The sequence below is a fragment of the Anas platyrhynchos genome, chromosome 3 (assembly GCF_047663525.1).
Source record: "Anas platyrhynchos isolate ZD024472 breed Pekin duck chromosome 3, IASCAAS_PekinDuck_T2T, whole genome shotgun sequence".
Lineage (NCBI taxonomy): Eukaryota > Metazoa > Chordata > Aves > Anseriformes > Anatidae > Anas > Anas platyrhynchos.
This window is the reverse complement of record NC_092589.1, coordinates 45,219,675-45,244,982: the sequence shown is the minus strand read 5'-3', so window position 1 is coordinate 45,244,982 and position 25,308 is coordinate 45,219,675. Positions and strand designations below refer to the sequence as shown.

At 45.4% G+C, this 25,308-nt stretch overlaps 1 protein-coding gene and 1 long non-coding RNA gene across 5 annotated transcripts in view; one reads left to right on the top strand and one right to left on the bottom strand.

The window, feature by feature from the left end:
• The window catches only part of TRIM67 (tripartite motif containing 67), a 31,482-nt gene extending 22,591 nt beyond the window's left edge, over positions 1-8,891 (bottom strand). For 3 of the 4 annotated variants that reach the window (XM_038175936.2, XM_038175937.2, XM_038175939.2), the window contains exons 1-2: positions 7,333-8,891; positions 2,040-2,135 (exon numbers count right to left, since the gene is read on the bottom strand). In XM_038175936.2, the coding sequence (XP_038031864.2) occupies positions 2,040-2,135; positions 7,333-8,256 (1,020 nt within the window). In that variant the 5' untranslated portion in view covers positions 8,257-8,891. The remainder of the gene's footprint in view (positions 1-2,039; positions 2,136-7,332) is intronic. The other variant, XM_038175938.2, reaches the window with a different exon arrangement.
• LOC113843187 (uncharacterized) lies at positions 7,653-15,746 on the top strand. The gene is made up of 3 exons (XR_003496368.3): positions 7,653-7,792; positions 11,323-11,427; positions 12,591-15,746. It is a non-coding gene; the product is annotated as an uncharacterized lncRNA (long non-coding RNA).
• The last annotated feature ends 9,562 nt before the right edge of the window (positions 15,747-25,308 follow it).

Genomic DNA, 25,308 nt, shown 5'->3' with positions numbered 1-25,308 from the left:
GTAGTGTCTGTATGCATGTGTGGTAACCACAAGACAGCTATTAGAAATACCCTGCACTGAGATACATGGTTCTGTGTACCTCCATGCAAATTATATCTACCTCCTCAAAAATCAGTCCAAGAACTGTTCTTTGGTCCAAAGGCCAAAAGGCACAGATCAGCTCATGACACATTGAAATCCCTTCCCCTAAATCAGCATGGCTGCACCAAACCTGCCTACTGGGAGCAATCCCCAGCACGTGCCATCAGTCAGTGCTGCTCAGGCTTCACCTGGGAAGACTGCAATTTGTCATGGGACAAACCGTGCCGTGTCAGACGGTGTGAGTGATCATCATCTAGCACTCAGTTATACCCTAGCCTTGTTTCACTTACTAATACATATGCAGCTGATTTGTCCTTATGTTCTAGTTTGCTAAAATTTGATGTCCTCATTCAGCCTGATGCTGGAGAATGGCTCAACATGTGAAGTTCACATTCAGCTTTGTGTCCAGACACACCTGAATTTTAGAGGGCGGTTGGTAGATACTGTTTCCACTTTCAAGCCCTCCTCTAGCATTTAAGCAATGAGCAGCATCAAAGAAATTACTTGGTCTTTTGATCTAATTCTAGCAGCTCCCTTAAGCAGAGCAATTTGCCAGTGATTTTATTGAAACACATTAAAGGATTTTACAGCATAGTCATAAATAGTCGTAATAGGCCACCTTTGGGTTTCAAGAGGGAAAAAATACATTTTTAATGGAGGTAGATGACTCAAGAAAAGACTGGTGACAGACTTGTTTTGGATGAGTTTTCCCAGCCTAAAATAGCTGCCAGTACATATAGGAAGAACGGTTCTCTACAGGTACCTCTCCTTCTCCTTGGAAAATGTCAGAAGCCCAAGTGACTAGGCTGGATGAGCTATTTACCTTTTAAATAGCTAAGGTCAGCTGAGAAAAACCTCACACTGCATCCAAAACATGACACGTGACAGGCACCAGTCAGTGGCTGCATGCTGGTTTCTTTCAGCTAGATGTTCTTTCCTTTAACCAATTTCCTAGTCTTTGCTTGTTCTCCTTCCCACCCTGTCACAGAAGGCTGTAGGGGGGGGATTTATGCTGCTCTGTGGCAATCCACGAGCTCTGGCAGCATTTGTGGTACAAATCCATAATTTGCAGCATAAAGTGTCATTTTTTTAATGATTACGTTCTAAACCGAATACAGATTTTTGAACTTGGGCTTTGGCTTTCTGTTAGTAACAGAAACAGGACTTGCTTGTTGATGAAAGATGAGCAGGCATATCGTGGAGCAGATGATGCGTATCGCACAGAAAACACACGGCAGCAGAGCGCTGCTGCTGCAGATAGCAAGTGTCCGCTCCTGGAATCATTGAAGCTCGAAGCACAGCAGCACATCCCCAGCCCCACTCTGCAGGGTGAGAAGGAAGTTAAGGATCACCTAACCTCCAACACTGATCAGAGCTTAAATCTGGTTGAAAATAGAACTTGTTTCATTTGGGGTTTGTGCTCTCAATTATTGCACTCACCATGAGCCCTATTCTCACTGTTGAAGCTCGGCAATTATGTGCATGGAAATATCTTCTCCTTCAAACCAAATTGATTTAGTTTCTTTTTCCTTATTTTTGACTTCCTAAAAATTCTCCAATAAACAGGTTGGCTGGATTTTATCCAGAAATTAGTACATTTTTAGAAATTGCTAGATGAAAAACAAGTAGTAAATTGTAAGTGGGTAAAAAATGAGAACTTATCCTAAATTCAAAGAATTATCATCAGGCAGGAGGCTGGATTCAATCAAATACAAATCAACACAGCTTCAGCATCCAGTATTGAATATCAGCTTCGTGCAATAAGCAGCAAACAATCCGGAAGCTAAAAGAGGCTTACAGACATTATTTGATGAGTAATTTTGCCTAGCAAATACATTCAAGAAAGGTTAGACGATTCCAGGAAATATGAGAACAGCAAAGGAGACAAAGTCATCAGATAAATTATTCACTCAGTTCTATTGATTAGGTATTATCACAACAGCTAATATTCTACATACCTGTATCTGCTGCAATAGATTTTTCAGCTGAACCAAAAATTCTTTAGCTTCTTTTGCTTTATCTGAAACACCATTTAAAGCCTGAGAGAGCTGTGCCTGCAAGAAAAAAAAAATAGAAGGAAAAATTAGAGATAAAATGCAAAATCTCTTACTAATCCTTGCTTTTAACAATTAACAGTGAGCTAAAAGGTTTATGTGCTGTCACATGTATTCTTACACACAGACTGTTTGTGCTTGAAGAGAAGAGTTAAGATTTTAATTGTAGTAAGTTTTAATAAAGGAGAAATATGCATGTGGGGGCAGTCAAGTATTGTGTCTGCACATTACACTTTATTACAGTGACTCTAACTCAAAATACTTTTTACAAGACAACTACCCACATATATAACAAAATAATAGTCTTACACAGCAGCATCTGTCACGCCAAAAAAATTCCCAAGTGCTTTCAAAAACAGTTTTTTATTTCCAAAGCCTGAAATCTTAAATGTAGTAGATTCTACCAAACCTACGACTTCAAAGACAAATCTGTGTTTTCAGACTTCATAGTAATGTCTTTTGGGGGCTTCAGTTTTCCATGCTCCAATCCAAGAAACGGGTGAACATTTCTGGAGAAGCTGAAAAAACCTATTCTGATAGCTTTTGACAGGTGAGATATGAGGACTTGATCACTGCATAAGTACACACCGGAGAGCCAACTTTTCCTTTGCTCAGCTGGCACCTGATCTCTCTAAACTGAACAAGACATTTCTTGATGGACTTTCTGGGTTGGAAGGAAACTCCATCTACAGGAACCCGTGGTCTGAGCGCACAGTCCTTGAGCAGCTTCCTTGGAGCCTGGCTGGGACTACAGAAACCACACTCTTCCATCTGGCAGCCCAAATCCAGCATTAGATTTCTGCCAGTGTAGCATGGAGAGATGGGATGGGTCCCCTTGTGGGTGTCACTGAAGACATTTTCTTCTTGCTGTCATACTCAGCCTTCTTCACAAGGGCATCCACCGAGCATGGGGCTCTGGGCTCCTGTGCCAAGTCCTACCAGTTGGACCTTCTCCTCTGGGTTTGCTTCTTCGTCGCACTTGGCCACATCAGATTGCCAATGCCCTCGTAATATCCTCAGCAAACAGATATAATAATTGATGGAGAAATGGAAAATTAAGTATTCTTGATAATGTCAGACCCCCAAAAGTTTACAGTCTCTTTGGCTCTAGGACTAGAGGGTGTCTTGAGACAGCACCTTCTATGAAGGAAGGCACAAAAGCTATGAGCCCCTAAGAGGAGACCTAGTTGCAGTCCTGGAAGTCCCCACTCATTCTCTGCTTCCCTCTTGTTCCTGAAGGGAAGTGAATTACTCCACCCCTGAGAAGGGCACAGCTCACTTCTTCACACTGACAGGGTTCAGGGCTTACCTCCTGCCTGAACGTCCCCTACACATCCTCCACAACTGGGGCTGAATTATAGAGAAAGCAGCCATCCTCACACCTTTCCCTCACTGTCACACAATTTTTACCCTTTAAGCCCAGCTGTAGGCATCACATCAGTGTCAAATCTGGAAATTAAATATGCTTTACTACAACTCCTTTGTAACAAATGTAATAGGAAGATCAACAATTACCGTGTTAGTTGCTCGATAGTTAAATATTTAATATTCTCTTACACAGAATCCTGCCACCTCACAAAAATGTAAAGTAAGCATATTTGATAGAAAAGCCACCTGAGGCCACAAAAAAATCCTCTAACTCCTTGTAAGGGTCCCTGTTTTCTGCCAGACCTGCTGATCAGGACTGCAGATCAGCCCTCTGTGTGCTGGTTGTGGCTGCGATGATTTAAAGCCCACCCTTTTTGATGGCACTTTCTACCCAACCCACAAGGTGTTTGGGCCTTTGGTTTGTCCAGCTGACACATGACAAGGTGGAACTGGCGCATGACAAAGCAGTGGGGAGGAAGCAAGAAAGAAACAGGGGGCACAAGCAGCAGAAGTTCTGCCAAGGACCAGCCCAGCACAACTGTCCCAGTGTTTCTGTCACAGCAAAGCCAAGGACTGGTCCTGACAAAAGTAAAACTTTTCCAACATCAACTCTCACTTACAAATCAAAGTGTATGTTGCCAGGTAAGAAGAGCCGAAAATTATTTGTGGCCATCAGGTAGAAACCCAAGCCAACGCAGACGAACTGTGGCCACCACAGGCGCTGCCGTCAATTCGCAGTCACGCTACCACTGCGAGGGACTGGAGCAGACACTTGACAAAGTCATTGATCAGATGGCTCTTAAGGGAATTTTCGTGCTCACTAAAAACAGCAGTTGCATTAACGCGGCTGCAGCACGGAACCACGGAGAAGACCAGACCTCCATTTATGAAACCCACTTAGAGATAATAGCCTTGTTTTTCAAAGCGATTGCAAAGGATACCTTACAAAGCAGTGGCATCTGGTCCTGCACTTCCCATTAAAATCAAACAGGGCTACATGACTAAGCCCTCAGTAAACCAACCAAACCATAAAATACCCTGTACGCTCCGAGCAGTCTTGCGTGCTGCAGAATATTTACTTGAAGCCAAGCTGAAACATTACAAGCTCCATTGACTATGATAATTAATAACTCCTGACAAACGGTACTCTGCTGATGGTTGTCTTTACTATCATACCTGCTCTGGCAACAAAAAAAAAGTGAGGATGCTGGATGCCAAGTTTCTGCTTCTATCAAACACAGGAACAGGGAGATAATGAGGGTGAGTAATTAAATCCAGATAGGCATGGAAGACTGATGCTTCCTTTGATTGTAGAAAATGAACCAGATAATGCCAATGTCCTTTTTCAAGCACACAGCTCGTGTTCGTTTAGCTTGCTTTCCCTCTCTCTCTCTTTAGCAGCAGATTGGCTATTGATTAGATAAGCTTACCCTGGCAGTGAATGCTGAAAGAGCCCTCATGTTTTGGGGAGCACAAGTCTTCACACCAGCAAACAAAAGCAGGCATGCAGACTCCAATTCCATGCGTCCACAATCATTTAGGAAGTGCAGAGGTGAGACATGCCCACCATCATTCCTCATATCCATAGGTCCTCTGTTCTTGTTTTGAATGCCTCAACCAACTTCTCTGGCAGTACTTTTACTTCATCACCTCAAGCTGCTGGTCCAGATGCACAAGTCATGTCAGTGAACGTAACACAGCCCACCTAACTCAGTGGATTTACTTACCCTGCTTCATGCCATCAGGGCCCTCTTTTTGTTTTCCACCCTTTTTCATACCTCTAAAGGAGAGGTTACGTGCAGCAGGGTAATGGGGAAACCTGCACCATTATCAGGGGCCAATCAGTCTTGAACAGCCATAAGGGCAGCAGCACGGCTGAGGTGAGATGCCATTTGCACTGCATGGTCTGAAACACTGCATGGATGAGTTCACACGCTCTGTAATTTCCCACCAAATCACTACATAAGGCTCAGAGAACGGAGAAGTCAAAGAGCCTGAGCAGAAGGCTAATGCAGAAGTGGGTGGAAATGGTCCTGAAGGTGAAGACGGGCAGGGGCTCTGGACAAACAGCTCTAAGGTCGGTAGAGAAATTGTTCATCTGAAGTTTGCTGCTGTGGGATGAAACCACGCCCTGTAAGAGGAGGGGGACATGGCACTAGCATGTGTATCTAAGTATCTAACTCCAGAGCAATTTTTCCAAGAGAATGTGAGCTGCTGATTTAGGCTGTCTGACTGTATGGTTCCACTATATTTACTTTCAGCCAAGCACGTTGTTCTGGGGAAAGTAATATTCACAGGAGACCAACTTCAGAGTCCCCAGATTAGTTAATTTTGAGTCTTTTTTTTTTTTTTTTTGGCTTTCACCAGCCTTTTCACACTAAGATTGAATCTATAAATCAAGAGAAATCACATTCAGTGATACCATACTCACTGAAAAAATGCAGTAAAAATAGAAACCAACTTGCTCTTGTTCATTCTGGTGACATCAGAAAATGACCGACGGTGCACTCTGATCACAGCAGAGTTTATCACACTGTTCAAAAAGGCACCAAGCCAGTTTTAACTCAAAGTAAATTGTAACACAACAAGCCGGTCCCTCACAACACACAAAATGTTAACCACATGTGAACAGTGAGCTCGGTCACTGCTCATGGAAATAATTCTGCTCAGAACTGGAATCTGCCATTAGCAGCTTAGTGATGGCTGCAGATCTGTGATCTGCTCCTTCTGAGTTGAGAGAACTTCTCCCCTGCACAAGTAACAGTCACATTTGTGAGGAGGAGGCTGAGCCCTTGGCCAAGAGTATGCAATGGACACGCATTTGGAAGGAGCTTGTCTTTCTCAGATGGACAAGCTATGGATTTCAATACCAACTGGTGTCTTTTGGAGGTCTTAAAACCAAAAGCCAATGTTTTTCATTATGCTAGCTCGTGCTCAGCCACTCCATGGCTGGGGGATGAGGAGACCTGACTTGATTCTGTCCTTTCCGGCAGTGTCTGAAAGGATTTCTCTGGGCTCCTTTCAGTGCTATCTGCAGCAGAGAAGGAGATCCTGAAGCCATCAGAGCTAGCCAAGTACCCTTCGCATGGCCTGTAGGACTTTGCCCCCAACACAGCTGGACACTCCAAAGGACAGCTCTCAGCTCAGATGTTTTAATACAAATGAACATACAGAGGGGAATCTAACTAACTTTCCCAGGGTCCATCATTTTTAATAAGAATGAGCTAACTTCGTGCACTTTATAAACTTTTATGGTCAAGTCTTGCTCTTTATTCAAATGGTTGCAAAGACTTATCTTGCACCACCTGTGCTGCAAAGCACTGACTCTGAGATCTCCGGGGTCTCCAGGAAGGGCTAAGGGAAAGATCAGACACAACATCATGGGAATTGCAAGAGGCTGTACTTGTCCCCTGAGCCCATCCTACAATTCCTCACTCACTTTTGTGCCATGAAGGCCCCCCAGCCATTCCTTCTGCCCTCTGGGTATTGAGGGGAGGAGAAGACCTCCTTGAGGACCAGGAGACAACACGGTGCCCTGCGAGCCTCCCTGCCACACCTTCACATTTAAAAACTTTGGGTGGCTGCGGGCCATTTGACCAATTTGCGGCATTGACAGGAAGGAAGAGGTGGTGGGAAGAGTCCCAGGAGGTGAAATGGAAGAACGGACAAGATGATGGCATGGACAAGCAAGCTGGCAGGGCTGGTAACCCCAGGTGCCTGCTGGGGACCAGCCTGAGGTCTGACACTGGGATGAGGCATGGTGGCAGTGGGAGGGAGCCTGCTGGTGCCAGAAAACCCCGAGTGAAGGCTTTTGGGCGTCGGGGCTTACCTTGTGCTGCTTCCACATGGCTCCCAGGGCCTTGACGTCGTGCTTGCCGTGCCGGCCGTCCTCCAGGCACTGGTAGCAGACGGGGCTGCGGCAGCTCAGGCAGTACATGCTGTACTGCTCCAGCTCATGCTCGGCGCACGTCGCCGGCTTGCGCCCGCCGCCCGCCCCTTTCCCTTCGGCCCCGGGGGGGGGTCCGGGCTGGCCGGGCGGCGGCGCCAGGCGGTGCTTGGCGAAGGGCCCGCGGGCCGGGTGGCAGCGGAGCTGGCAGGCGGCGCAGTACAGCACCTCGCACTGCTCGCACAGCACGGCCGCCGGCTCGGCCGGGCTGCGGTCGCACAGCTGGCACCTGGCCGTGCGGCCCTGGCGGTAGCGCTGCACGATGGCCTCCAGCAGCCGGTTGCGCTGGAAGCCGCGGAGGCCGCGCTGCTCCAGCGAGGCGCTCCGGTGGCACTGCGGGCAGGTGAGGGACGAGCCCACGGGGCCGGGGATGGGGCTGGGGCTGGGGACGGCGCCCCGCGGAGCTGCTGCTGCTGCTGCTCCCCCCGGGGGTGCGGGCACCAGCGGCAGCACCCGCACGCCGTTGGGGGACTTGAGGCTGGGCGTGTAGGAGCCGTAGCCGCTGTCGGTCTCGCTGTGCAGGCTCAGCTTGTCCGCGTGGTCCCCGCCGCCGCCCGCCGAGCACTCCGGGTCCAAGGGGGCGGCGGAGCCCCCGGGCGGCCCCGGGGTTGTCGTTGTTGTTGTTGGGGTCGGGGCCGGAGCGGCGGTGCCCCGCGGGTGGAGCAGGGCCGGCAGGTGCTGCTCGCTCTCCGGGGTCTGCACGGCGATGGTGCGGGCGCAGGGCAGGCAGACATTGTGCGAGCAGGGCAGGATGATGGGCTCCCTGAAGAGCGAGCCGCACACCGGGCACTTCAGCTCCTCTTCCATGGCCGCCGCTGTGTGCACGGGGATGGATCGGGGGGCTCCCTCCCCACTCCTCCCGGTGCCCTCCTCCTTCTCCTTCAGCACTCGGCGGGCGCGGACAGCTCGGCGGGGCCGGGCCGAGGGGCCGGCAGCCCGGGGACGCCGCCCGGTCTGGCCCGGCGGGGCGTTATGGGGGCGGCTTTATGGGGGCGGGAGGAGGCGGGAGGAGCCCCTGGCAGCGAATGAGGGGCCGCGCTCCTCGCGGCTGGGGAGGGCGAAAACAGCCTGGGAAGGGGCTCTCAGGGCGGAGGGGGCTTCCCTCGGTGCCTGTGAAGGTGCTGGGGGGGGCGGGGGTGCCTTTCCTCAGCGCCACGGGGGCTTTCTGAGCACCCCCCGGGGGTGGGTGGCAAACGGGAGCTCAGGGGCTGAAGGCAGCCCCCTCGGAAGGAAAAACAGCGCTGGGAGCCCCCCTTTCCCGTCTGGTTTACTCGGTTTGTTTTCATAGTGGAGAGGTTACGCGCTGCTATTTATTTTGCTCGTGTGCCTTGTCCGAAAGCCACGTCTCCAGGGACTTCAGCTCCCCAAGCAGATGCCTTTTTATTAAAATGCAAGCTGGTTGGGTCAGAGCAGCTTTTAAAAATTGCACTACTAACTCCTATCTAATAAAAAAAAAAAAAGTCCGTATTAAACACATCGCCTCTCTCATAATGTTTCTTAATACACGATGATCATTTTGTGGCACTGGGTAGGAAAGGATTTTCCAGTTTCGCGTTTTCTTTTTGCCAGGTTATTAAAACTGTTGATGCGTAGAAAAGGAGGGAAGGGGACAGAGAGCACAAATATATTAAAGGTTCCCGGTTTTGCCTTCCTTCCTCTCTGCAGCTCTCCTTCTTGCCTAGATGTTCTCGTGACAAGCTGAGGGGAAAGAAAGTCCCAGGTGGCTTCAAGCTTTGTAGCTGCTCGGTTCAAGGTTGAAAGGGGCACGTTTGTCCTCTGGCACACAAAAGAAGAAAGCCCTGACCCACATAAACCCGCCTGTCTTCTGTCTAGGTATCTTTTTCTTTCATGTGACCTCTGTGCCAAGACTTGGAGTTGATAGAAGGGCTGTGTTTGGGCTGCCTCCACCCAGAAACCTCAGCCGTGCAAGAAATGTTCTCAAATACCATTGATTTCGCAGCTGCCTTGTGCTACTACACTGCAAGAAAAAGCTGGGGGTGAAATGCTGTCACCTCCAGAGCCTCCATTCTCTGCTTTACCATCTGTCAGCAGTGGGAAGGGATGTATAATAAAGGCTTCCTGCATCTGTACAGGTGAATCCAAATCACAATTTTCACATATATGTTGGAAGCCACAGTCCTAACATAATTAGGAAGGCACCATAGCTTTTATTATTATTATTATTTTCTCCCCAGGACTTTTGCTTTCTTTCTTTACCTGTCTTGTGTGTTAGATGAGAGCAATCAAAAAGTGTACATGTATATTGGTAATAGCAGCTCCGAGACATATAAAAAAAACCCTGGGCTTATCAGACTGGAACGGGTGAAAATGACTGGGTACAAACACCAAACCCTACCAGCACACCTTTACAGGAGCTTTTTAGCCATGGCTGACAAGTTCCAGACTTCTAATACAGTGAATTTCAAATTTCCATTTTGACCATTGCTCTACAGTTTACATAAAAGTGTAATATTTTTTGCCCTTGGCTACTGAGGGAAGAAAGCATCTCTGAAGTGCCACTGTGATCAGTCAAACCGAACTCCTCCACAAGCCTGATGTGGCCTCAAAGTGTATATCCGTAAGAGATGACATTTGGAATGCAAGCCAAAAAATTGAGTGGGTCTTCTCTGCCCTGTGATGTGACCTTTATCTTTCTCCACCTGCTTCATAAGCTTGCCTCAAACGTCTCTGTCCAGGAGAGCTCTGGCTCTGAAAGAAGGGAGAGCCGCGTGGGCTGGTGTTCCAGCTCATCTGTCAAGGCAGTGCTGGCTTCCAGGCGATTGCAGAGGGCGAGCACAGAAACATGCAGCCATGTGGCACCATCGGCTGCTGACCAAATTAGCGCCTACGATTGCTCTACTAACTGCTCTGAGGGGTTTAGGTTGCAGAGCACAGGTTTTCCTCCTCATGACAAGCGTTCATCTATCCAAAGGCGAGTGACGATGGGGGTGAGCAATTAAGACACCGCTATCGTCTCTGCTGCCTCAGAGGCCAGAACAGAAACTGATCTAAGCACTGAAAACTGGCACCAAGCATGAGTGATCCCTGCAAACCCCACCAACTAACTTTGGACACCCTTAGTTTTGCCAAGAAACAGAACCTACTGGTGTTAACTGATGTTAACTGGTGTTAATGGAGTTATTCCTAGAGCTCTGCGCAGCCCGATCAGCCTGATAGAATTGGGCCTTTACTATGTTTTGTAATCAAGCCATTCTTATAACAGAGATGATCCCAATGATTTTTCCTCTTTTCATGTTCAAATGAGTCTTTAATCTGTTAGAACTGTAACTGCATAGAATAACCTAGAAACCCTATTCTGGCAGTCACTGCTTTGATCTTTATTTTAATACTTCAGTATCACTAATATCATCCCCTTAAACTATTTACCCTTTGTAAGAACTCATTAGCATCTTTTATATCCTCCCGGCAGGAAAAAAAAAAAAGCTAATGAAGTTTATTTATAAATGTATTAAAAAGACGATGAGGCAGGTTGCAGTACAAGCCCTCAGTATAGAGATTTGATTCATCTTTTTGCCTCTCTTGTTTCATTGCTTACATCTTTTTTTTTTCTGTTTCCCCATTTATTTTCTTGTACTTCTTTATATTTTAGAATGCCCTCACACATTAACCCCTTTCCAATTAGTGTTTCTTTTTTTTTATATTATTTTTCTCAGCTTTTTTTTCTTCTAAAGCTGTCCATAAAGGTCACTTCACTTTCTTCAGTTTTCTTCTTTTACCACGGCCGTTTCCCCACCCATGGGGAACTTTTTGATCCCAGTATTCCAGCATCGCTCCCACTAAGGGGCATCACTCAAAGCACACCTCCTGCAGTTTGAAGGGCAACAGAGAAAAAAAAAAATCTTTTCTCCACAGGCACTTATTCCATTGCAAAAAGAACTACAGAGAGAGAGAGTTCACAAAACCAGAAGATGACAAAACACATCTGGGCTAATGCCAGCGTGTGTCTGGCAGTGTAAGGTGAGGAGTCTCGCTGCACCGTTATAAATGCATGTTGCTCAATTAGCAGGGGAGGATGCCCTCAGCAAGCACCGAGGACAATGCAGTTGCAGCTGCTGCTATCTCTGAATTTTAGGCTAGAGTACTAACCCGTGGATGTGTTTTTGGTACACACACACATCACACCTTGCCATTGCTCATAAACAAACACGCCACTTTGTAACCTCTCCTCTTTCCAGCATTACTAGCCGCAGCTGAGGCTGGTGTATGTTCTGTGTGAGGGGTGATGTGGCAGAGGCATGGGAGATTGCTTCCGCTGGGGATTAGAGGAAAAGCTGATGCATGCAGTCTCTGGGGCAGGGCAGCTTTGGAAAAGGTAGCTATGTGCTACCACTCTTCCTTATTTACCTGTTTTTGTAGATTTGCATTAGCTACAATATGTAGGTGCAACAGTTTTGATTTTTTTTTCAGCTTGCATTCAAGTATCTATTATGCTATTTAGGGTTTTTAAATGTTTGCACATTGATCTGTTCATGAAAGGAAAGAAGGCAGAGCTTGGCAGCAGCCCAGAAGAGTGCCACAGAAGCATGGCTGCTGATAAAAAGCTTATCTGTTGGCTAGCAGAAGACTGTATCTGTAATATAAATGCAGCTACATATTGAATTTTCTCTGTCAGAGGATTAAATCTGCCATAAAAAATATAATTCAAAACAGAGAACAATTTTATACAATGCAATTTTATTCAGACTGTCTACTGAGTGTATGTTTGTTATGATGGTTAAATAGCAAAAAATAACGCTTGATCCTAAATATTTATTGACAAATACACTCCTAAGTGTACTCTGGCAATCTATGAATTAAATTTGATATAGAGGAAATGCTGCTTTAAACACATGACAACAACAACAACAAAAAAAGGTAAATTGGCACAAATTACAGTAAGAGGTCCGTTTCAACACTTCTTAACAAATTTCTGTTGAAAAGAAATCATGAGGAAAAACAAAAGGCACTAATCTATAATCAGGACTCTTGAAAAGTAAGATCTCGTGTTTCAGTGATGCTGTAAAAGTCTTTCAGACTAAAAGCCTCTGGAATCACTCCAGGGACATTCTGGCTTTTCTGCTATGTGAGGAGCCCTCTCTTTGTTGCAGTTTCTGGAGTGAGATCCTTTCCTTGTCTGCTAGAATTCAAACAGCGGGCAGCGACCTCAGAACGGTGCTCTTGAGAAGTGAGAGAAGGGAGCGCTGGACCCTGCACCTCCATGTTTAATGGAAATCACGATTGACATTGGGAGCATCATCAGTGCCTTCACAACATGAGTATTATAGAGAGCTCTTGTAGCATTTTCTTTTTTTGTTGTTGTTTTTTTTTGTTTTTAAGGTACTGTGTGAATTTCTTAAAAAGACGTCTGAATTTCACAAAGTCGTGCTCACTGTGCCCATTTGAGCAAAGGGCTGCAAAAAGCTGTCCTGAGCATGTACTTGCGGTCAGTCTAAACTCTCTGCCCTGGATCTGCCTCAGTTCCCTGCTCTGCCCAGCTGCCCCCATGGTCATCCTACTCATGACTAAAAGGAAAAGAAGCTTATCTGGCTTTTTTGAAAAGCTAGCCAAGGAGTACGTAAAATCCAAAGTGTTCGTGTGTTCACTTTTTGCAGGAAGACTGGGAGGAGGTAGAAAACAATCACAGACTCATAGAATATCCCAAGTTGGAAGGGACACTCAAGGATCACTGTGTCCAACTCTGGGCTCTACAAAGAACCACACAAAAATCAACCCGTACGTCTGAGAGCATTGTCCAAACAATCCTTGAACTCCTTCAGGCTCGGCGCCATGACCACTGCCCTGGGGAGCCTGTCCCAGTGCCCAACCACCCTCTGGGTGCAGAACCTGTCCCTAACCCCCAGCCTGACACTCCCCTGCCCCAGCTCCATGCCGTCCCCTCGGGTCCTGTCGCTGTCCCCAGAGAGCAGAGCTCAGTGCCTGCCCCTCCGCTCCCCTCGTGAGGGAGCTGCAGGCCGCCATGAGGCCTCCCCTCAGCCTGCGCTGCTCGGGGCTGAGCAAACCAAGGGACTGCTCCTCAGGCATCTTCCCCTCCAGACCCCTCACCATTTTTGTAGCACTCCCTTGGACACTCTCTAACAGTTTTCTATATTTCTTATACTGTTGTGCCCCAAACTGCACACAGTACTCAAGGTGAGGCCACACCACGGCAGAGTAAAGCGGGAAATGATGGTATTCAAAGCATAGTAGGGGGGCAAGGGTGAGAGGAGAGGGACAAACACCCTCAACAAAAACGGGGGAAGAAGAACAGATGATCTTAACATGGAGTGCTAACATTTCATAAGAGCACAAGATGGGCTGAAAAAATAACAAACACTTGAAAATGAAACAAGGCTAGGCTAGGTATTGTGTGTATACAATTGTAAAGTGGATGTAAATTGCCACCATGTGGCAATCTCTCCACATACAAAGAAAATACTTATATAAGGGGGATAGTGAATTTTTGTCCCTGAAAGAGCAGGCAATATACTGTGAACTGAGCTAGGGAGCTGATTGCTTTGTGACTCACTGAGAAGGGTCTTTTATCAAGAACAGAGGCTTCCCTTCCTAAGTAGCTTTTCTCCAGCTCTAATGTACATAAGAAAAGACAGAAAATGTTATCATTGTTTAGCAAAAGATAACAGATAGAGAGGAAATTTCCCTGAGCCATAAAGAATCTATAAATACCCTAGCAGATGGGCTTTGTTTTTCTATTCTGGAAGTAACTAGGGATCAGACCTTCTCACAAGGCCTTTAGAAACTGGAGAAAGACCTGGAGACCTGTACAAACTGCTTTGGCTGTAGCTACTGGGACGAAATTCCCATGAAGTTCTAGTGGGTTTGATCAAAGCCTCCTCTATCCTTTGCAATATCATCCAGGAGCACTGAAAATCAGGAGGAGACTTGGAAGCTGCATGGAGAAACAAGGAGTAAGAGCCAAGGAAGCAGGATCACGAGGAAGAAATGTAGGAGATAATCATGTTTGAGGCACAGATGGAGAGCCTTCAGAGCAGGCTGCAGGTGTAGGGACTGCCTTGGGCTTGCCCTTCTTTTTTTAGCTTGGTTTCTGTTGAGCAAGCAAGAATTCATACATCTGTATGCATCAGAGAGTCAAGACAGAAGAGATCTCTTGTGAGCACAGGCCTGGGCTAGGCTGGGACTCATGCCTCATCAGTTGGTGACTAGACGAGCACTGTAATCTGGTGTAAATCCATGTCATTGCTATAAAGGGAGGTCCTTTGTGCCACCGCCCCTACCCATTCGTTCTCACAGCCACAAGATAATAATACTGAAGGGCTCAGAAAGGCTGGTTTCCAGCATCAGCACTCTGATCCCCAAATGCTGGTGACTCCACAAGGACAGGAGGGGAAGGGAGTGGCCCCTACCAGCAGCTCTGAGGGTGATTCAAAGAGCAGCGTGGCCATGGCCTGAGACACCAGCATTAATCAGGTGGAGAGGCAGGTCCACAAGATGCCAAGCTTGATATACTTGTTTTCGTCAACACAACACCTCACGTACCTGAGTTTTATGTCCCCTCTCTCTCAGCAGCTAGCGGAGGTGCCCAGTGGGAAGGAGGAAGTGGAAACCAGCCAAATCAACCACACTCACGTCAGCAGTGGGCTTTATGGCTTCATTACATTTTCTGATTTGAAAAACAATTTATTCCTGCCTTTGTGCTTTCTTTCCCTTTGCAACATTTTATTTTCATCTATTTTATGTAATATATAAATCATACATACTATATATAAAATAATATAATAATACAGTATATAAAATATATTTTAAATAATATAAAAAAATAAATATTTCGCATTATTAAATAAGTAGAGATGCTGCTTCCCTTTTCCTTCTGGTATGAGCAGATCCCTCTGCATCCCCTGCAATGTAGGCCATTGAGGGACATACAAAGCTGTCATCATTTACAGCACTGAGCAGCATTAGGATAGAAGAAACACAAAGCCCTCTCTGGTCCAGAGTCAGAGGGTGCAAAGACAGCTGTGAATCCTATAAAGCACACCAGACAGTGTGGTCCATCAGATTTAAATTCCTATTTACAATGATTTTGCACCATTGTAACCACTGATTGCAATAGCAGGAGATCCTTTTTTCACCATAGTGTGGACATAATATGAAGTATGTATGGAATTGAGTATATATGCAAACCGGTTCCTCCTTCTGTTTCTACTATAGCCCCATAGGAATGGCCAAGCCATTTTCAGGCCCCCTATTCATTCCTCTAGCTTAATCATTTCTCAGTACACAGCATGTGGTAAGCCAGAATTCCATAAATCCCACTTCTTCTTAAAAAAAAAAAAAAAAAAAAAGGCATTATCAATCTGATTTCAATTTTCTCCTCATACTGGCTCTGATACCCACAAAGATAAATGAAATGGTAATATATGTGAAATACAAAATCTTCTGCACGCATATTTAAAAACAAAGATGTCAGCACATTATCCCAGCTGCAGAGAGATCTCCCCCCTTAACTTTTTCTTCCTAAGTCTCTTGCTGGGCTCTTGCCTCTCAGTTGATTCCACTTTTAATTTTACGTTTCCATGAATAGCAGAGAAATAAGACAGCTGAAGGGGACAGATAAGGGACTTAGTCCACAACAGCCACTATCCAACTCCAAATTGGATTGACTGGCTGAGTGCCCCAAAATCCTCTATGGATATGCAATTTAACAGAACGAAAAAACTCCTCACACAAAGAAAAATGTACAGGAAATACTGTGGCCACTTTACGAAACATCACAGCCCGGGCAATGTGTATACAATTATAGCCTTAATTCAAACAAAATGTAACATGCATGCTTTTATATTACCCTAAGAAAAAAGAACGCAGCTGATTATTTCACTTGTCCTTTTACCAAATGTTTTATTTTTTAGTGAGGCATTACTCAAGGAAGAACATAAAACAAGACTGTATCACAGCAGCCCAATGATGAACCCAGTCCCTCTTGTCTTTAACAATAGCCAGTAATGGATACCGAGAGAATACAAAAGAGTGTAACAAAACAGATGTGGAAAAAATAATAATAATAATAATAATGAGAATCTGAGGAAGAGAAAAAAAAATAAGGCAGGTGGAGGAGCTAAAAGAATTCCCCCAGTTTTGTAGGTAGTTGCATGTATGTGTTGTACAGAGGCAGTTTTGCACAGAAGCAGCATGTGTCGAGATCAGCTCTGCTGCTCAGGGGCACTCCAATATCTGGCTGTGGAGAGGGAAGACTGTCTGGCCAGGCTGCCAGGGCAGAGTAGTAGATGTTTGCCCGACCAGTCATTTGTATTATTATTTCTTTTCACTTGAGCTGTCTCCCCTAGGACATAACCAGTTTTAAATGCAAGCAGAACTCATGCATTCTCAAAGTATGTGCTGGCATCTTTCTATAACCACCCGGTTGGTCAGAAGATAGATATTATACCAGTCCTACCATACTCCTTTGTCACAAACTCAGCAGACCTCTGTCCCGGAATTATGCTGTGCTGTCCTAATCTCTCCCTCTCGCTATTCTTCTTTTAAATTATTCCACTTTGCTTCACAACTTTGCCTCCCCTTGATCTCCTAATAGGATGGTGACCCCCTGATCCCTTTTCCAGGAGTACTGCCTGCAACTTAACCTTTTCAGACAGCTAAACTTTTTTTCTCCTCATTTCCGTCCTGCTGTGCCACCAGTTTCATTGTTTCCTTTCTACATCTCTATCTCTGCATTTTCTTTCATTATTTTTCTGCTAGGAAAATGCAGCTTAGCCTACTCACTGCTGAACCACCACAGTAGCTGCTGAGTGACGAAAATCACTGGAATATTAAAGAATTTGCAGTGGCTCATTTAGCAGCACAGCACATGTTTTGTACGAGGACAGTGTGGTGCTTTACATTTGCTTGTAATAATTGGAATGTTTCCTATCTGAATGCTGCTGGCTTTAGGCTTATTTGGTAAAATCTCCATCTGTGGTGTGCACAGGACACAGGTCAGCAAGTTGGAGTTCAGTGGTCGAGCGTGGGACACATCTCACCACACTGCGACTGTCGCAGTAAGGGTTTTGATGCTCAGGTAGGTACCTCAGTTGTTCTGCAGGCATTTCTACATTTATTTATATATGTAAAATAACACGTATATAGGTGTGTGTAAGTCCCCGGGCTGTGCCTCTCCAAGGACAGCAGAGGGAGCTCAGAGGACGAGGTCAGGACCATGCCAGCCCTCAGGTGGGCCGCGGTGGATGGTCCCAATGCCACCTCTGGGGACTCTGCCTGCTGAAGCGACAGCAAAGCCTCTGGCCAGGAGCTGGAGTGGTGCTGTGGAGGACAGGGAGGAGAGGGGTTTTGGTTTGATCATCATTGTTTTGATGAGAAAACAGTTTGTATGACAGACCCTCACTAAGGTGCAACCACCACTGACAAAAGTCCCCCATGCAGGCAAAAGATGGGACTTTCTAAGCTGAAACTTGTTTAAAATGCATGTAAACATGTTCTACCTGAGTATCTTTGCATAAGAAATACCTGTTGGTCAGTTCTGAGCTTTATTCAGCTTGCTTTTCTGTTGCTCTACCACAACCTAGAGAAGGTGGATGGGGTGAACAAGGTCTGCAGGAATTCTGGAAGAGGCCACTAAGGTGACCCAACACAGACCAGGATGGCTTTTTTTTTTCGATATTAGGAAAAAATTCTTCTCAGAAGGAGTGGTTAGGCATTGAAACAGGTTGCCCAGGGAGGTGGTGGAGTCACCATCCCTGGGGGTGTGTAAGGAAAGGGTCGATGTGGTGCTTAGGGACATGGTTTAGTGGCCAGTATTGGTGGTAGGGGAACAGTTGGACCAGACGATCTCAGAGGTCTTTTCCAACCTTAATGATTCTGTGATTTTATTATTTTTCTTGTACTTGTTTCCTCCACTTTGATATTTAAAATGTCTAGTATTTGTACTGTGCCATTTGTCAGTCCACTACTAATAACTGCAATAATAGTCACAAGATCTCTGGAAGTATTCAGGTGTGGTTTTGTGATGTTTTAAGACGCTCAGTTGAATGGTGTTATATAATAAGAAATCCAGACTAACTATGCATTAAAATGTTCTATTTTACATCTCTATTTAAAAAGATAGCATGCCCTGCATCTGGATTACAGGAAAGAAGCTGTCTTTGTATTCCAGCAATACAAATGCAACATACAAACACATATATATACACACGCAGCTCATCCTGCACAGCTGTTAATAAATATGTATTTTACATTTAGCCACTAACTGCTGTTCAGGGTTTCTTTCCAGATGCCCAGGGATGAGTTAACATCACTTTGATTACAGGGTAATGCATTCCCTATATCAAAAGCTAGCAAAAGGAGCTCCTTTGATAGCAAAAGAGACAGCCAGTGGTGATTACAACAAGCAAATGTCCTGGGGAGATGTTTGAGGCAAACTGCAGACCCTGATCAAAGCACAGGTACTGTCAGCAGCATAAGGTTAGTGGGGAGAAGCAGTATCTTTTATTAGACCAGCTTGCAGTACTGGAGAGCATGGACAACTCTTGATGGCCTTTCTTCAGGTCTATCAGTTGAGCTAATAAAAAGCATCCTGTCTCCCTAAATATGTTGCTTCTTTTGCATTTGCAGACCCCTCCTGAGACAATATTCCTACTGCTAAGGTAGATGTAATTTTTATGACAGACATGATTGATGCCACACTGTCTAACAGTTTATGGGAATAATTTAAGATCCCAATTATTTCAGTACAGAAATGCAGCTCCCAAAGAGAATTTATCTGATTTGTTGAAAGAGAGCTCTCTTAGAGAAAGAAGACACAAAAAGTTGAAAGATGTGTTTGTCAAAGCCCAAGAGTTCTAACATAACAATGGCAAAAACCTATTTTTGAACATTAACTGTAGCAGAAAGCTGTCTGACATCTCTCACAGTCAGTCTCTGGCTTTGTGCAACTCAATTGCAGTGACTTCAGATTTTTATTTGCTTCTTAGTCTGTAGCCACTCACCCCTCTGCCCTACCTGTCTGCTTGCCTCACCAAACGAGATGGAAAAAGCCCTGCCTTCACTTTCACCCAAGAGCTGCTGGATGGACAGGAAACACATCCAAAAGCAAACAGAAAGCTGAGAAGAGCCCTGTCTACCTCACCTGTGGGGGGGATTCACTGCTTCTCAGCTCTCCCTCATCTCTCAGCAGCAGTTTCCTTGGCCCGCAGGACTTGTGACCTCCATGGGGAAGAAGGCTGAGCTAAGATCCTGAGCCACATGTGACACTGGAAAGAGAAAAGTGTGGAACAGGGATGGAGAAGGGAAAGATTAACTGGGATGAGAATTTTTGCAAAGGCAACAGTTGACATGGAGACGGGCAACAGTTTGGAGAAGAGAGAGCCATGGGTTCACGTTTGGGCTATATGAAATGGATTTTGGGGTGGAAATTGATTTATCCTTAATATAATTGGGTGCCTTGGAGAATTCTGGGACAGAACTGAACTGGTGGGAGGCAAGTAAAAGCCCTGGGAGGCTGGTGTGTCTGTTTTGTGAGATGTTGTTTCAGTCTGCCTCCCCTTCACCAAGGTGTGCTCGAGGTTCCTTCAGGGAAAGGAGCAAGACAATAAAGAGTGGGGCAAAATGATAAACCATGTCTTTATTTTTTGTGATACTAAAATGAACATTTCCATGAGGCATTTTGATCGAAGGTAATGCTGACATATGCTCCAGTTACAGATCTGCCAGCTTGCTTCCAAATTGTCTGTGAGCAGGAGAACATTTTCACCAGTCTACTCTGCTGCCAAAAAGGCAGGCAAGCAGGAGTGATACGGAGTGGCTGACTAATTTCCAAATGTCAAGGTTTGCCTTTAACTCTCTCTCCACCCCAGTTTCACGGAGGCAGGCTGAAGTTTGTGACTGCAGTGCCTTGGGCAAGAGAGCTGTTATTGCTCCGGATCTGGCTACAGATACTGCACGCTGCTCCTTGACGTGTTCTGAAGTCTTGTCGCAGAGCAATCCCCAAGGAACGTGTCTTCATCTGTTTCTTCAGGGACTGCTTTTTCCAATCTGTGTAATACTGTGTGAGAAACTGCTGCAAAGTCCTGTGGAAATGTCAGCTGCACTTTGCTTGTCAATGCAGAGCTGAGCTCCTGTTGCAGACGCTGGCTTTGTGCAGTACCAGCATGTACCTGCTCATTCCTTTCACAGGCAGATAAGGTACGTTGTCTACAAGACTCTTCAGAGAGCACATCCCTAGTTTAACACTAACACATCTCCAAACGTATTCCTTCTCACTGACAGAAAACACAGCGTTTCCCAAAATAAACACAACCCCAGCTATCCAATCTTTCCGTGCTCCTCCAGACAAACATCTGGTGAAACAGATGAAATCCTGACCTTTCCCTCACAGGCAGCCCACAGAGGCTGGCATAGAGGAGGCCTCCACCAGGCCCGTGGTATAGCCACGGCACATTAGCTCCAGGCACGTGCTGTGGAAACCCCCATCAGCTCTCAGGGACAGAAGTGATTCCGTAGCTGTCAGAAGTCAGCTCCTGAGGTATACGCAGAAATAAACAAGAAGCTTCTGCAGCTGTTGGGAAAGAGGCTGTCAGAAATGTCCATCAGTTTCTGTCCACCGAAGACTGCTCACGCTGTGAGCTGTCAGAGGGTTTTGACAGCTGTATCCTGTCGCAGCTGCAACTTCTGTGAAAACGCTGCAGGGTAATGCCAGATAAGTCACGTATAAGCAGGTAGGCATGGAAAAGCTACACACAAAGATGCAAACAGAGAGATGTGAGTGGGAAAATAAGAACTCTTCACGGAATCATAGAAGCATTAAGGTTGGGGAACACCTCCAAGATCATCTGGTCCAACCATTCCCCAACCACCAATACTAAACCATGTCCCTAAACCACTAAACCATGTCCCTAAAACAAGCCTTCATTACGCACATTAACTGAAATTTTGGGGAAAATAGGGGAATCACAGAGCACCCTCTTCCCTGCATGCATTTCAGCATAACTGTTCTTGTTCCCCCCCCCCTCCTTTCTTCCTTGGTGACCCTTTTAATAACTGTTTTGGGGGTCCTATTTTCTCAGCACTGTTTCCAGCAAACTTTTCATTTCCTGTTGGCACATCTTTCTTCCTTACTTCTTCTCCTTCATTATCCCTTGCTACACACCTCACCCAGCTGTTGGGGTGATATCCCCTGAACAAGCACTTGGCATTTGCTTATTCTACCCCATTTTCTTTGCTCCAGCCAAATCCCTGATGTTCTTTGAGCTCAGCTCCTTCTTCTCTGCAGAAGTCTTAACCTTAGAAGAGGCTCTTCTTATCTCTTCACCTTGTTCTTACTTCACTACTTCTTTTTCAATATCATTATCTCTCTTTTCCACCACCAACGCAACCTTCACAGAGCTGCCCTTATGTTTCTCGTCTTCCAACCCCTCCTTAGACTCTCCTCATTGAATTTCCCAGAAGGATCCCTGCAAAGATCACAAGACCTGCAGAAACCCCTGCCAAAGTGATGAAATATGTATGGGCTCTATCTGCACAGATAGTGATAGCCCCTTCAAGCCTCCCGTGTCAGTTATGAACTCTGTTGCTCACATGGCATCCTGCAAAGATGATAAACTGAGCATGGACTCCCACAGAGAAAATAAAAGCCAGAAGGGCTCCCCTGGTGCTTCATATTACACTGAGGCTTCAAAAAGATACGGATAAATGCATTCAACCTTTGCAAGACGAGGAAGTACAGCAAAATGCTCCAGAATGACTCGTTTAAAGGAGGTTCAGGGATGCGATGGAAATGCACAGCACTGGGTTAAGATGCAAGGGTGACATAGAACAGGGTGGTATAAAAGTTAGGAAACCTCAGAGCAAAAACAGGAGATAGGGAGAAAACAGAGCTTGGAAATTCAAGGTTCAGTTAACCCAACTGTTGCATATACAGGCAATCAGGACCAAGACAGCTTGGAAAGACTCAGGTCTGTCTCAGCTCCTTGCCACTCCAGCCTGTCTCAGTGTTTGTCCCTAGACAATAAAGTACCTGACACTCTAAGCCCTCTGCAGTTTTATTAGTTCTTTGGCCCATATTGCAGTCATCCTAAAGTAGGTCTAGCGTGGTTTAAGTTGCAGAGGGCATACATAAGGGAATATCCTTGCAGATGGGGCTGTAGTCTTTTTGAAAATCCTAAAAGCTTAAAGTAGATAGCAATTTCCCAGGCACTGACATAAATAAATTATACAAGGAAAGCAGGCTAAAATGAGTTCAGTCTTTGGGTGAAGTGTGAGAAGAAAACGAGGTCAGATACCGCTGCTGTCTTACCAAAGCAGGGACAGGAGAATGGTCTGCGATCTTTTTACAGCCTTTCGACAGGTTCTTTGGTATGAAACGTGGCTCTGTCTGGGGCAAGGGTGCTAAACGGTCCTGAGCTCCTCCGCCTTTTAGCGTGAGGCAGCATGAATGTACAGCACACCCAGCCAGCCACATCAGGGATGTGTCCCTCCTTCACTGCCTGGCTCACTCGGTGCTTTAAAATGATGTGCATGACACCACCACTGACATTCACGTATGCAATTCATTTTGCATTAGCAAATTTTGCAGGTCAAACTTCTGCTCAGAGCTAATGGATTCAGTTTCAACTGTCTTAAAATATAGCATGTTTTTTCTGCAGGTCCATTACAACAGGCAGCTTTAGCTTGATCTTTCAACTGCTTTTATATAACCATCTGCTTCTACACCAAAGAACAGATGATGAGAGCTAAACAGAAATTTATTCCTGTAAGACTTCAATAGAGAGCAGTGATGTGTTCAGGCTAGCTTCGTCGTGCTTCCTTCCTCTGATATTTATATTTCTGGTTTTGATCAATTAATCAGTTGTGATTGTGGGTTTTTAATAAACTGAGAACGCAAGAAAAAACAAGGTCTCCTTTTCTCTTGCAGCTCTGGGCTACCTACCTCATGAGCATAAAACATTAAAAGACTTAATAATACCGCTACTTTTAGTCATCTTTTAACCTACATTGTTCTTGTTTATATTTTACTTGTGTGTTTAATTAAGTGGGCTGTTATTTATTTATCCTTTGTTTTTCATCTAAATACCAGTCAAAATGAAGCAGCGCATGGTGGCTGAGAAAAATTACCACACAGGCAATGTTTGAAAGACTCTAGTTGTGCAGTTCTGTGGATGCGAAGGGGAAGAAGAGCCAGAGGGGGACAATGCTTCCTCCAGGCAAGGCTGGCTCTGTCACCTGAGAGGACAACACTGAGCCAGCAGGGCATTGCCATTTCCACCGCCATCTGAGATGTGCCCAAGGGGAGCTGCGCTTTGCTGGCTCAAGCTATTTGCCTTCCCATCTGCTCAAGTTGATTTAGAGACATGCGTTATGCAACCTGCTGTATTCCTGCGATGCCGGCGGTCAAATGGATGCGGCAGCACACTTAATGCTTCGAGGAGAAGTTTGGAGGAGAAGGAGTGGTTATTTCAAACCAGGCTTTTCAGTCTGCTGTGGTAAAGATATTCCTATGTGACCAAAAAAGAAAAAAAAAAGACTTGAGGAGAGCTGAAGAAGATTAAAACTGAGAAAGGCTGAGGCGCACTCAATTGTATGGGCGAGGATTAATGCTTGAAAACCGGTCAGGACAATGCTAAAGACAGATTATCTGCACAGTTGGGGGTTTGGCAGGGAAACAGTGCTATTGTACAGCAGCCTAGGGCTGGGTCGCCTGCAGTCCTTCAGACGGTCTGGTACCGCTGGGCAGGAACATTTGCAGAGCACATGTTAAGTGCCTTCAGCTAAGAAAACCCAACACATTTAGTGGGTGCTTGTGAACTGTGATAAAATATTCCTATCAATATTTAGTTTAATGAAACCCCTCCTAAAATTCCCTACATTTTCTGTGATAAAACTATTTGACGGCATGCTTTACACTGGCCGGTACTACAAATGACACAGTCTTTCCTTCCTGATCTCCCTTTATGGGGCTGTCACTCACCTATCAACTTCCACCAATACTTCATTAGCATCCACTTTGAGCAGTCAGCATCTCTGCTTGGCTTCCTCAGCCAGCTCCCGAGTTTCTTGGCCACCTCTCTTCTGCAAAACCCTAACACTTTGGGTTCAGGGACTATATCCACAACAAGCAGGACATGTGCAGGCCTTCTACAGGGAGCTTATCCCAGCCAAGGACCTCACCAAGCTCCCTTCATAACTGAATTCATTTTCAGAAACAAGTCCAGAGCAGAGACAGAAAAGTATATAAGGTCTGAAATGATTAAAAAATGATGGTATTTTTAAGTTAGCACTTGTTTATCTTCTGATCCATGACAATTCACCAAAGCAATGTAAAATTATCATCTTATGTCTCTCCCTAGCTGTCTCACAGCAGTGTCAGAGCAAAGAATGACTCGGCAAGAAGAGAGCTGGTAAATATAAACAGCTTCATCAAAGGTGCAGGTGCCTCCGGGTGCACATCACCTGCTCTTGCAGCACTGACAGAATAGTGCTGATCCTATTCTGAACACTTATATAATTTTTGGAACATGAAAGAGCTAGTTCTTGCTATTTTTTGCTTGAAGTTGAAAACTGGCAAGAATTGATAAGGATATTAAAGTTATTTCAGGTCACTGGTATTCCAAAAAGTTCTGAAAACTCCTCATTAATTAAAAAGCAATTGTACTCCAGTAATCGACCATGTAAAAAAGATAAGTTAAACTCAAAGCAAGTAAACGTTGCACTCTAAATCCTATTTTTCATATTGTAGTGGCTTTATGGCCTTGCAAAAATTATGGTTTTTAACCTGTCACAGTTCTTTAAAAAAATGCTGAAGGAGAAAGGTGAGTGAGAAGACCTGTGCTCCTTTCGCCTTTCAGATCTGTAAACTCAAGGTCTGTTAAAGATCTC